The sequence below is a fragment of the Microtus pennsylvanicus genome, chromosome 15 (assembly GCF_037038515.1).
Source record: "Microtus pennsylvanicus isolate mMicPen1 chromosome 15, mMicPen1.hap1, whole genome shotgun sequence".
Taxonomy (NCBI): domain Eukaryota; kingdom Metazoa; phylum Chordata; class Mammalia; order Rodentia; family Cricetidae; genus Microtus; species Microtus pennsylvanicus.
The window spans coordinates 34,039,429-34,053,322 of NC_134593.1; the positions used below are offsets into that span (position 1 = coordinate 34,039,429).

A 13,894-nucleotide genomic window follows, 5' to 3' on the forward strand; every position below is an offset into this window, starting at 1 on the left:
GCCCAGAGCTGCCTGTGAGGATGACACCAGGACCGGCCACTTACCCCCCTTGTTGCTGTTTCCATGATCGGTTCTGAAACAGGAATTTCTGCTCGCCAGTACATATTCACTCAGAGAAACTGTTCTCTTCTGTGAGGCCCTCAGCCTTGTGTTCCGGGGTACACTCCCACAAATGACTTCTACATTCAGCCTCCAGGGAACTTCAGCCGAGTATTTTGGAAATCACTGTCTCAGAATCACTGGCCATGACCATCTGGGGAACACCATGCTCTCTGTAAGCAGAGACAAACCGTGCCATCTTTAAGGCAGGAACTGCCTCTGGCTTTTGCAGCTTGGGGGTTCACTTGAGCTAAAGGATAGTCTTAAACGTTTAAAAAACCAAAGACAAGCTACTAGTGATCTCTTTAGCCAAAGGTCTTGGGATTCTGCAGCGACTGATCTATAGAACAGAAGGGCTCACAAGAAAACTAGCAGCCAGACGTGACCCAGATAAACGACTTGAGATTGGTCTTCTTCAATCTGATTTGGGTGGTGATTCATAAATGCAGTCCCCAAGCTGTCTGTTGATTAAAATGGTTTCTGGCAGGGCACTTTTAGTTGATGCAGCAGTTAGAAAGGGATTTGTGGGCTACTAAGATACCCAGTAGGTAAACGTACTAAAGGCTCAGCCTCACTACCCGAGTCTGATCCTTCGAGCAATGACTCTTCAAGACGTCCTATGACTCCGACATGTTCGGTGTGGCACACCTATGCCCACACACGTACACCTTGCCATGCTAAATAAAATGCAGTTAAATGGTTTACCAAAAGGGAGGGCAAGGGTGGGGGCTAGGGAGGCAGCTCAGTGGTAGAGCTCATGACTGACATGTATAGGCCCTAGCATCAAAAAGATATTAGAAATTTGGACCATGCTCAGGGTAGGGTCTGTAAAACTGAGTTGAAAGTACTCATTCATGGCCTGGAAGACACATGCATTGCTTCTTCAGTCTCCCTTTTGGGCTCCAGATGCCATAGTGTGACCATTACTGCTGTCTTTATGGTGCTAGTGTTGCAAAATGACAGCTTTCCCTGGGAACCTGCCTAATGGGTGATAAGGCGCCCACACCTTCAAATGTGCATGGATAGAATTGGGCACAGTCCCCTCAGGCAAACACACAAGCTCTGCAAAGCATCTAAAATTAGACTAGCCATGACCTTCTTAGATGTGGCTGGTGTAGGGTCTTCCATTAATCATGTCCCACCCCACTTGCCGAAGCGGTGTCTATTGCACACCCTACACAGTTCAGTTAGTTCAAGTCAAGGACTTTACTGTTCCTTTTAGAGATGGCTTCACCTTCTCTCTCCTGCACTGGGAGCACCAGCCAGACACGGCCTCTGAGATCTGCACAGGCAGCGTGTTGTGCATGGTTATATGTCAGTTTCCTCGTGTGTACCTTAGAACACTGTAATCATCCCCTGAAGCGCCCCCCCCCGTCTCTAAAAGTGGGGCTGTGCTTCTAGGTCCTACTGCTCTGTGTGAGGGTACAAGAGACAAGGCAATCTATTCAAAGCTGGGCCCTGCAACAGCCCACAGTGGTCCCAGTGACTTCAGCTGTCCGCCTTACCCTCCCTTCTCAGTCCACTTTTCGCACTGCATAAACCCACTCCTCTCTTTCTGAAGCCCTTGAACCACTGAAGCCTTGAGGATTTTTCAACATGAAGCTGTTCTCACCGCTTGCACCGTCAAGTTGATCCTCCCACTTCTAAGCCTTCCGAGAGAATGTTATTAGGTGTTATAGGAGGTGTTCGTTCCTGACCAACATACCGTGTTTTAAGATAACCAATATTTCCTTTTAAGGTCTTAGTTTGGATGAGTGATACAGTCTGTGGAGACATGCGGTATTTATGCTAAAATATTTTTACTCTGCTATACCATCATCTTTGGAGGTTTTTTAGATTTTCCACTTTAACCCAATGCTATGATTCTTCGGTGTTCTTTAAAGATTACTTAAATTTTTATTTATGCATATGCATGTTCCTGCATGAGTTGGTGTGCACCACATTTGGGCAGGTGAGGCCGGAGGACATTGGGTGTCCTGGAGCTGGAGTTACAGGTGTTGGTGAGCTACCTGATGTGGGTGCTGGGACCCGAATCCAGGTCCTCTGCAAGAGTAGCACATGCTCTTAACTGCTAAGCTATCTCTCCATTTCCCTCAGTTCTGTTTTGACACCCCATGCAATCTCATTCCTGTTTTTACTTAAACTTCTCACGGTCTCTTAGGGTGTTCCGTAAACGAATACTCTTCTTTGCAAACATACGGCCAGTTTTGGATTCCACGACCCGTTTGCTTGCCACACACTTAGTGTTTGTACCATGCCTTTCAGTAACTAACTGGGCCACACTTGACTTGAAAGAAAGAGCAGGGCCTGACTCATGTAAGCATTTGTAAAATGTGTGTCCATGGACACCCGTGAACCAAGTGTAAGACGTCTAACCAGTGTGGCCTGCCAGCTGTAGAACCAGACCGGCTGTGACATCCGGGGATTGCTACAGTGTGACGGGGAGACCCTGCTATGAACGTGCGGGTGCCATCGCAGTCACAATCGTTTTGTAAAGTTGCAGCAATGTTCCTGTAACAGAAGCCTCGATTGCATAACACAAAGAAGCGCAAGCTTCTTCTGCAATTCCCAGGCAGACCCGCAGGGTTGAAGTTCAAATCTTCCCGCACTAGTGAGTGCTTGCTGAGCAATGAGCGGGTGGGGAGAATGAGTGTTTGCCAGGAGTGTGAGGGTGTGGAGCCTGAGCAGACAGCTGGAGGAGGGAGAGAATTGAGAGTTGGAATGTTGCCGGGACTAGCTTGTGTCCTCTATAGAATGGAAATCCTCATGGTAATTTATGCCTTGAGAGTCATTAAGGGACAATCAAATATGGTATTTACTGCACGCCCTCTTCTTAATGCCAGATAAGGATTTTGCTACCAGCCGAGTTCTTTTGGTGGTAGCTTTTTAGCAAACTAGGGTTTGATTTTGAGTCACTACTAGCAAAGCTAGACAGGTTTTAGGCATCCACCAAGTGCTGAAGCTCCTCGCTGCGTCGTGTGTTGCGTTGTGCGTCACGTCGTGCGTCTAGTCGGTGCGTTGTCCCTCCGTCCTCTTGCTGAGTCTGTATCTACTCCCCTTTGACTTGGAGATACCTTTGTAACTTCATTCAAATGAGTTTTGAAAAGAGAAGATTGTGAGAGAAGGGATGGAGACGGAGAGGGACCAGAGGGGAGATGGCAGCCAGATCTCCAGTATGTTCTATAGATGCCTATGGTGTCAAGGAGATCAGAGCAGGTGGGGCAGGGCACAGTCTAATCTCAGATGACATTCTCAGCGTTGTTGTTTTTGTTTACTTCTTATGGTCTTGGATATTTGTTTATATAATATAAGAATTCTGTTAACAAAAAGTTACCTAGGATAACGAAGGTTTGAAGCCACTGTCACGGCACGTGGCAGGAAAGTTCCACTCATGTTGGTAAATTTTGGATGCAGAGTTTTCAAAGCTGAGTGTGATGTAGTTTGACCTGGAGGTGTTATTATTAAAACATTTGCCTCTTTGCGTGGATGTCAGTTGTCACGGAGAACAAATACTGCACCATAAAGTGATGTGAAAATATTTAATAAGAAAAAAGGAAGTCGGTTTAAACTATCCTTTCCACACATTTAAGACATTTTAAAAGAGATAATTTTGTTACGATAGTCAAAATGAAATTAGTTAGAAACATCTCACCTGCTGTCTTCTCACGCCATCACAACCCTGCCCAACAGGAAATCCAGCTGACTTCCATGACTCTCCCCCACAATTGACGTCTGTTAATTCCTGGGTTAGCCAGGGCCTTCTCGTTCTGCCCACTAGAGGGCAGTAGTGATGCACAGGGCTAGCCGATTGCTCAGCAAGCTTTTCTGAGAAAACCCCTAGAATGTGCCAGATTTTCATACATGAATTCTTAGAAAGCCACCTCCTTTCTCCATCCTTGACTGTGTATGGTCAAACGTATACATAAAACTCTTTGAATTTATGAAGTGTATCTATCGGCTTGGTCAAGCATTAAGAACGTGATGATCTTTGCAAAGACACTTAGGTAAAAGTTAAATGTTTTGATTGTATATCTCTATGAGATAAATTACACCTAAATATAGTAACCTTACTACCTCTTTCTGTGTTCCCTATAATGTTGGCTCAGAGTTCAAATGGGTCAGAAGGTCCGCAGTGGCTCCCTCGGGCGGGTGCCGGGGAAACCCTGGAGCTGGGAGCTCATGAGGGGCTGGTATTATATAGCTCTTTTTCACGGGCTTCCTTATGAGAACAGAAGGATTCGACGAAGGATGAGTATCCCAAGAACGAACACTTCCAAGATAAAGAAGCGGAAATAAGCCGTCTCCATGCGGGGCGGGGAGAGATTGTAGACAGCTCTCTTTGATGACGCCACGTGGGAAGCTGGGACAGTTTGGATGATGGCTACAAGACATGGAGTGGGGAGGAACGCGTCTTCCTCTAATAAACGGGATTTGTTCTGAAGGTGCTGCTGTAAGGATGAAGATGCACAGCGCTCACCCCTGCGTTCTCTTTCCCCTAGGTCTGTCACCTAAGCAGTCAGAATGGCCAGAGGATCAGTGTCTGATGAGGAGATGATGGAACTCAGAGAGGCCTTTGCCAAAGTCGGTGAGTGGGCCTGGAGCCGCTGTGTGCCGCTCTCTACTGATCCGCCTCACGGACTGCTTAAAGCAGAGGTTCTCAACCTGTGGGCTGCCGCCCTTGAGGGTCGGATGACCCTTTCACGGCTGTGATCTAAGACCATCGGGAAAGGATTATTATACATAATAATAGCAAATATAATATTATACTTAATAATAACAATAGAAAAAATTACTATTATGAAGTAGCAATGAAAATAATTTTATGGCTAGGGGGTCACCACAGCATGAGGAACTGTATTAAAGGGTCGCAGCACTGGGAAGGCTGACGACCCAGGAGAGTTGATTTCTGAAAGATGTGCTCGAGAAAAAGCCTTCTTTCCTAGTTAAAACGGGAGGCCTGGACTCTTGCCTTTCCTTCAGGGTTCCCTACGCCTCACTGTTTCTATCTTTCCTGCTTTCATTTGGGTTCCAATTTTTGTTTGTTTGTTTGTTTTTAGTATTGCTTTACTCCTTATCCTAAGTTTGTGGTTTACTCTTTAGTTTCTCTAAGAAATCCTAACAATCGTAGGAGGGGCTGGAGAGATGGCTCAGTCAGTAAAGTGTTGGCCACTAAAGCATGAGGACCTGAGTTGGGTCCCCAGCTCCCACATGAAATGCTGGGCACAGTGGCAGGTGCTTGTAATTCCAGTTCTGGGAAGGCAGAGCCGGGCGACTCTCTGGGGCTCACTGGCCAGCTCCTCTAGCCAACTGGTGAGTTCCACCTTCAGTAGGAGAACTCTGTCTTGAAAAAAAGATGGCTCCTGAGGAATAACACCCTAGGTTGTCCTTTGACCTCCATACGTGTGTGTGCACTCACACACATGCATGAACTTGCACACATGCTATTTTATGTGTATGTATGCATGCATGCATGCGTTCCTAGATAGCGTGTTACTGAAACCTCTGCTTTGAAATTACGAGTCTTTTACCATGGATTTTGGAAGTGATGTGATGGTCCAGATCCAATAGCAATGGGCCACCTGACAGATTTTTGCCTCTATCTGGGTCAGGCTGAAACCGAGGACTGGTTATCTCCCTCCAGCCCCCCCCCCCCCCCCCCCGTCATTTAGTATTCTCTGCCCTTTCTAAAGACTGAGCCGGAGTCACCCGAAGCCTCACTGTCTCATTACAGACACTGATGGCAATGGATACATCAGTTGCAATGAGCTAAATGACTTGTTCAAGGCCGCCTGCCTGCCTCTGCCTGGGTATCGCGTGAGAGAGATCACAGAAAACCTGATGGCCACGGGCGACCTAGACCAAGATGGAAAGATCAGCTTTGATGAGTTTATCAAGGTGAGCATGATTCTGAACTCAAGGTGATGCATTTGGAACTTGAACGCAGCGTCAACAAATAACCAGAGTAGCAATCCTTCCCTCCCTGGTTCATCGTTACAGTCTTACCTTTGCGGTTTTCTCGACTGTAGTTTGGGTCACTAGAAATGCCTTAATCTAGCTGGGTGTGCACTTGGGAGCCTAAGGCAGGAGGATTTGCTTTGAGTTCAAGGCTAGCCCGGGCTACATAGTACCAGCCAGCCTAAACTGCATAACAAGACTCAGTTTTTTTTTTAAATTAAAACCAAATGAGGCAAAAATATTGCATTTTTATAGGTCTTCCATGGCCTGAAAAGCACCGAGGTTGCCAAGACCTTCCGGAAAGCTATCAACAAAAAGGAAGGGATCTGCGCGATTGGCGGCACCTCCGAGCAGTCCAGCGTTGGCACCCAGCACTCCTACTCGGGTAAGCTGTGGGTGAGGAGCAGAGGGGCAGGTGAGAGTTGCCAGAGTAGCCGACTAGAGGAGGATAAATGGAAGAGAGAGGGCCCAGGCTTTCTGGGGATACAGAATCAAAATTTGGTATACAAGCCAAAGGGTTAAAAGTGAAGAAGCAAGCCCACCTGTGCGGGTGGAAACCTGTCTCCCCCTGTGGGAGTGGATCAGTGCCCAGGTGCAGGAGGCAGGAGCCCTGGAGCCCCAGGAACCTTCCAGTACTGAGTGATCTCATTTGCATTTCAAGTGGGCTTTTAAAACTGCTCAAGATTCCTTTAAACATCTCCTGGACAAAATTGGCCATTTGAGTCGCTGTCTTCAGAATAATGATTATTCTTAACGCCTGATGAGTGGTCACAAAATATTGATTGGGAAGAGAAGTTTTATGTTTATCCCAAATGCTGACACAAAGCAGCCTTAATGGAAGCTTCTAAGATCCCAAATGGTGTGAAGTCACTCAGGATTTCCCAAACTGTAGTTTGTAAGAGATGATTCAGTGTTAAAGATAAGTTTATAGATATGCATTGCTTGCAGTTGATGAGAAAAGGTTTAGCTTTTTTTTTTTGTAAAAATATACTATTAATTCTTTGGGAATGTTTAGGATGTATTTTGAATATGCATGCCCCTCCCCAACTCCTCCCATAACCATCCTCTCTACTGTCCCACCCTTTCCCAGTTTATATTGAGGTTTCTTTACTTTTTCTTTCTCCATTGAGTCCAGTTTGTGTTGCCCAGTTAGTCTTGGGAGTGGGCCCTGCCCTGCTGTGTGGTTGTCATATCATAGAAAGTGGACTCTCCCTCTCCTCGGACAATGGTGGGATTTCATGCCCACACCCCCTCCCCCCCATGCTGGGATCTTGTCTGGCTGCAGCTTGCTCAGGTCTTATGCATGCTGTCACAATCACTGTGTGTTCATCTGTGCAACTCTCACAATCACTGCGTGTTCATATGTGCAACTGCCCAGTTGTGTCTGGTAAACACTGTTTCCTTGATGTCACCAACCACCTCTGACTCTTGGAGTCTCTCCAGCTCCTCTTCTGAGAAGATCCGGAGCCTTGAGGGTTAGGGGTGTGATATGTATGTCCCAATTAGAGCTGAATACTCCACAGTCTCAGAGCTTGGTTAGGAATCTCTGTTAATAGTTATCTACCGAAGCTTCTTTTATGAGGATTGAGCGATGCTCTAACCTATGGGTGTAGCAATATGTCATAAGAATCAGTTTCATACTGTGTCCATTTAGCAGAATAATAATGTGTTCACTCCTAGAGCCTGTGGCTTAAGCAGCCACAGGTGCTTGGCCCCTTTAACAGTGTCAGGTATGGGTTCCGTCTCATGAACTGGGTCTTAGATGCAATTTTGAAAGTAGTTGGTTACTCCTCTAACATTTGTACCACCTTTGCACTAGCGGGCCTATCAGGCCAATGTTGTAGCTTACAAGGTTCTGAATGTACTCAATCTTGTCTGGCCTTGTAGGGATTTTTTTCAAGCCTTTGCTGTGTCAAAGTGCATCAGGAATCTGAGGATAGCAATTCACTTTCCCGTCTTTACCAGTTTCGACAATTTACATGCTATTGTAAAACATGGTACTAGGGGAGAAGGCAGAGACTCAGGGTTTATTAAGAAATCTGAAATTTTGAAATTTATGCCCTAGCAATGCTGATGCATGCATGGGAAGCCCATATATGGCGGTTCTGTTGAACTTGTCCATATTGGGTTTCATGGCCTAAGCTGATGAGAATGACGGACGAGGTGTCTTCCTTCTCTTCCTCAAGAGGGCACCAGATGGTTGTGAGCCACCATCTGGTTGCTGGGAATTGAACACAGGACCTTTGGAAGAGCAGACAGTGTTCTTAACTGCTGAGCCATTGCTCCAGCCCAGGTTTTACTAAGACTTAAGATCAACTCATTGTAGCTTTGCTTATAGGAAGGAAGAAGTCTATCACAGGTGATTTCATTTCCTGTTTCATTATAATCATAGAAAAGGCCAACGATATTGCAATGATTGACCATGACATACAACATTTAAATTGGGGGTGGGGGGAGTTACACAAGCAGGATCCTGAGTTTTATCCTATAAATATCAAACCACATTATTTAAATTACACCCACACAAAGTATTTTATTATTTATAATTATCCAGATATAACATGCATTTAAAACTTTGTTCTAAATCTTTAATTGTATCTTTATTACCTGATTCAGTGCTTGTTTCTTAAGGGAGCTCTGATTTATAAAACTAGTAAATCCAAGATGGTGGGAGGATGGCCTGGTAGCCTTGCAGTATTACTCCTGGGCACGAGAACGTGAGGTCCATGTGTGCAGTGCCTTCCTCTGGCTTTCACATTGCATGTAAGTCACTTAGGTTCTTTATTTGCAGAGGAAGAAAAGTATGCCTTCGTCAACTGGATAAACAAAGCCCTGGAGAATGACCCCGACTGCCGGCATGTCATCCCCATGAACCCCAACACCAATGATCTCTTCAACGCTGTAGGGGACGGCATAGTTCTTTGGTAAATGCAAGTTCCTTCTTAATTTCCAAAGCCCCCCCCCCCTTTATTGATGTATCAGCAGCTGAATGTTTTTATTGTAGGCCTTTTTTTTTGATGCTTGCATATATGAGGTACTTTTATGGGCTGTATTTGACAGGGGTACAGGGGAACTAATTAACTTCAGAAACGACTTGTAGTACAGTCTGTCAAACTGCTGTTGTCTCCATGGAGAGAAGGGACACCACGTATAAACATGAACTTGTGCATAAGCCAAGACACGGTGATGCCGGCCCAGAGCAGTGGCTTTTGGGGGGCATGTACCACTTTGCTTCACCTGGGCATGGCCTGCCCCGGATGGACTGGGGAAGGAAGCAGAGCAGCAGAAAGAAGTTTATTTTAAATGCACGAGTGTGCACATAGAGATACATGAGCATGTGTACACACGTGACAAAGCTAGGAAAATATATGTTTCAAAGTAACTACAAAAGGTAGCCTCCTGAGTAGCTGAGATTACGGGCCTGCACCACCAAGTCTGGCTTCCGTTTGGGGATTGGATTTTCGTTTCCTTTCTTTAAATAAAACAGACTCCACTAATGTCATTTATTTTCTCCGCCCTGTTGAAGATTAAGCAAACAATCACTTGAGCAAAATCAGGTTTTCATAAACAACCGTCACTTGCTTGGATTTCTGATCAATGTATTGGATACTTAAGTGAGGAAAATTTATCACACATTGATCAAATGACTACAGAATGATAGGACAAGCCGTTGCTTGTTTAGTTAAGTGTATTGATTAGATATCAGATAGAAATATTTACATAATGTAAACCCAGAAGTAGATCAGCAATCTCTTGCATGGTGGGGACAATTTACAAGGATAAGAAACTCACGGGGGTGGGAGGAAGGTGGGTTGCTTTAACTACCTATCTGGAATTCAATGATGAGCTGAGGCAGTGGTTCTCAACCTGTGGGTCACAACTCCTTTGAGGGTTGCATATCAGATGTTTACAATACGGTTCATAACAGTAGCAAAATTACAGTTATGAAGAATTTAATGGTTTGAGTCAGCACAATACGAGGACCCTATAAGGGTCGCAGCATCCGGAAGGTTCCTGGTTCCACTGTTCTGTGGAACCAGGGCACTCTGATAGCTTAGGTGAGTGAAAGAAGCCAGCCTTCGCTTCCTAGCTCACTGCGTTGTGATAGGTTCATGAATACCGCCAATCCCCACAGAGTCCAGATCCAATCACGACGGCGCAGCTCATGCACGCTGTGGGGAAATAGTGTTGCTGATATCCAGTTAAGGTCCTGTTAGACCTTCAATCTCATCCCACCGGACTCGGCTACTCAGAGGGCTGCCTTCTTTAATTCCATTGTTTCTCTTGCAGTAAAATGATCAACCTGTCAGTGCCAGACACGATCGATGAGAGAACAATCAACAAAAAGAAGCTCACACCCTTCACCATTCAGGTTTGTCTCTCTACTGCTACGCAAACACGGGGTTCCGGCTTTGTGTGAGCGCCCGCCATCACCGCTGAGTCAGCTTTACCCAAGCGCTCAGGCTTCCTTCCCCGCACTTAGGCCTTGGCTGATGGTTCTTACAGCCAGTGGGTAGAAGGATGCATTTCTGGCTTGTGTTTATTGGTGGAGCAGTCAAGGGTGGAGCTGGGGTGTGTTAGCAGCTGGGTTTGTTTAGGCCACATAAGAATATGCTTCATGATGGCTGTAATTGTAACTCAAGCTTGCCTTACCGAGTCGCCTTTGAATTGATGCTGAATAGACCGCATGAGCGGAAAAGACAAGCCTTTCTGAGCAGGGAAGGGATGGAAAAACGGGATATGCTCTGGAGGACTCCCCGGTGCTGCGGACACAGCCAAGAGTGGAATAAATAGAACCTGCTTTCACCCTTCTGCTTCTTGATTAGCCAAACTAGTCGCCAGCGGAAGATAAGCTGGGTTTCTTTCTTGTATTCCAATATTTTGGCACTATTGTAATTGTCTAGCTCAGGAACCATGTCTGATACCTTAAATCATGAATAACAGGTTATCTCCTGTTTGGACGTAAGCAGTCCTGTGTACTTTTAAGATGTCTAACCAAGTTAGTAACAAGAGTTGAGCATATGAGAATGCACGTAATGTTAGATTTATTCATAATCTTGGCTATAGTAGGAACTGTCTTTATTCACTGTTCAGAATGGTTGGGAAGGACTTCTGGGGGAGTCTCTTCTTAATTTGCCATACACACCACAAAAGCCTTTCTGCTCTCTGACACTGTCCAGAAACAGAACATGAGAGATGGAACACTCCGACTATCCCAGCTGTATATGAGTTACCGTAGATGCATGCATGGTTGGTATAGCAGCCTGGAACCTGCAACATAGGTGCATATGCAAGTTTGCTAGTTGTCATGGATACTCAGTAGCTTGTTTTTTTGAAGAAAACAAACAAAGGAACAAACCCATCAGTCTTTTCCAGGAATTTGATTTATATCATTTTCTTTCCATGACAGTAAATTTGCAAGTCAAAAGACCATTCTGTTGTTCTTTTTTATGACCCTAATTTACATCAACAATTATCTTCTTAGCCATAGGCAATGATAGGACAATGACTTTCTCCAGTTAATGGAGGCTCTGAATGTATAGGCTTCATCAAAGTGCAAAACAGACCAGCATAGGACTCGTTAATCTCCTGCCAGAATGGGTCCTCCACACTGGGTACTGGTTTGATTGAGTAGGCCCCTATAGAAGCTCAGTGTGTGGGCTATTAGGTCCTTCCTCATTATTATTCCACTGCTTTTTCTCTGTGTTAAAACTAGTGAAGACCTTGCCTCTGGGTCTGAGAACATCGCGGAAGGTCAGCACTAGCTGTTGATAATCAATAATCTCTGGGCATTGTCAAAGTGAAGGAACCAAGCTTACACATTTTTTTTTCTTCTTCAGGAAAACTTGAACTTGGCTCTGAACTCTGCCTCAGCCATTGGGTGCCATGTGGTTAATATAGGAGCCGAGGACCTGAAGGAGGGGAAGCCTTATTTGGTCCTGGGACTTTTGTGGCAAGTCATTAAGATTGGGTTGTTTGCTGACATCGAACTCAGCAGAAATGAAGGTGAGACAAAGTCTCGTGTGCTAAGATTTTCTGGCATGGCTTTCTAACATTGCCTGTGTTGGTGATTGGGGGAAGACATCAGGCATTCTCCAGCTGAGAAAACCACTCAGTAATACTGAGTCCACGGAATTAAAGTAACAGACTCTTCTATGCATGCAAACCAGGCTTTTATAATGTCAGTGCAAAGGCTTTTAGAGACCACAGACTGGCAATAGCGCTTTGTTTAGAATATAGAGCTTGGCCTGGTTGGAACCCTCACCTCAGAGGCTGCTTTACCACTCGAATGGTCTACCGGGGCTTCACAGTAAACAGACTGAGTTTTGATACATATTTTGTAAAGACTAATCACATTCAAATACTTTAGCAAATGCACCAGATTGGGTGAGATTGGTCTATTTCTTATTGACTACCAAGGAAGCTTTAGGTTATGTTTATACAGGGCGGATGAGTCTAGAGCCCTCAGGTAAACAGGAAGGCGAAGTCTGTCATACTGTAGCACATGTTGCTAACTTGCCCAAAGAGGCTTTGGATACTGTTACTTCCACCCAGAGAGAACCAAGTAGCTATATAAATTGATGGGGGACTCGTTTGCCTGATTAGAGTAATCACATCGCTGCGTCTAGTGTGATCAGTACATGAAAACACCATATTATGTACCTTAAATACACACAATACATCTTCAGAAAACCACATTAGAGCTTTGAAATTCTGAATTAAAGCCAGGCCTAATGGCACTGACTACAGTCCTAGCTACTTGGGAGGCAGAGGCAGGAAGATGACAAGCTTAACGCCTGCCTAGATTTTTAGAGTGAATTTAAGGGTGACTAAATGAGACCCTGATTATTTGCTCAGGGCCGTAGGTTCAACCCCCAGCGCTGGGGAAAAAGAAAGGAAAGGGGGAAATTTTGAACAAGGTACATAAGCAATGATAGCCCAGTTGAGTTCTCAGGCATGGACCTTGACAAGTGCCACACAAAACTCATGTTTCAAAAATTTCGGGTACTGTTTCCACCATTCTGAAATCTATAGCTAAATTATTATCTTCAGTTATACATATTTAATTTTTCAAATTAATTAATTAATTATCTTTAAGCATGTCAGTATTTTGTATGTACGTATACTACATGCATGCCTGGTGCCTCTGGAGAACAGAAGAGGATGTTGGGTCCCCTGGGACTGAAGTTATAGATGGTTGTGAGTCATCATGTGGGTGCTGGGAATTGAACCTGGATCCTGTGGAAGAGCAGCCAGGTTCTTAACTGCTGAGCCATCTCTTCAGCCCCAACTATGCATATATTTTAAATCAAATTATAACAAGCAGTAAAAATGTTGAGATATCACTTTAAAACCCAAATACTAAGCATTATATTTAAAAAGCAAAAAAAAAATATAGCAAATAGGAATCCTAGAACTCAAGAGAAAGAATATTGATTTGCAAAATCGAATCAACTAAATTTAAACACAACAGGCAGAAAATATTTATTCTTCTGGGGAAACAGAGAGGAAAGTTGGTTGTGCTGTTGCATTGCTATAATTATACAGTTAAGCATTTGGACTATAAAACGCCGACGGGAATAGAAAAGAGAACATTGTCATGATTGCAAAATCGACCTCTTAAAAGCAGAAGTGTCATTGTGATAGGAAGTGTGGTCCAGCAGACCCAACAGAGCACTTCCAGCACATCACCTAGCTTAGCTTTGTGCTATAAGTGGTGCTCATAGGCAAAGGCTTGAGATTCCTTGGTCCTTATCTTTCCTAACTAAAAAATGGGGATAACAAGTTAGCTTGCATTAATGCACCCCTTTTAGGAACTATAAGTGGGTTGTTTCCTTCA

General features: G+C 44.7%; 1 protein-coding gene across 1 annotated transcript in view; it reads left to right on the forward strand.

The window, feature by feature from the left end:
* Lcp1 (lymphocyte cytosolic protein 1) overlaps positions 1-13,894 on the forward strand; it is a 96,273-nt gene that overhangs the window by 62,645 nt on the left and 19,734 nt on the right. The window contains exons 4-9 of the mRNA XM_075949026.1: positions 4,599-4,684; positions 5,831-5,994; positions 6,310-6,439; positions 8,846-8,978; positions 10,345-10,426; positions 11,895-12,060. Coding sequence (XP_075805141.1) covers positions 4,621-4,684; positions 5,831-5,994; positions 6,310-6,439; positions 8,846-8,978; positions 10,345-10,426; positions 11,895-12,060 — 739 coding nt within the window. The 5' untranslated portion in view covers positions 4,599-4,620. The remainder of the gene's footprint in view (positions 1-4,598; positions 4,685-5,830; positions 5,995-6,309; positions 6,440-8,845; positions 8,979-10,344; positions 10,427-11,894; positions 12,061-13,894) is intronic.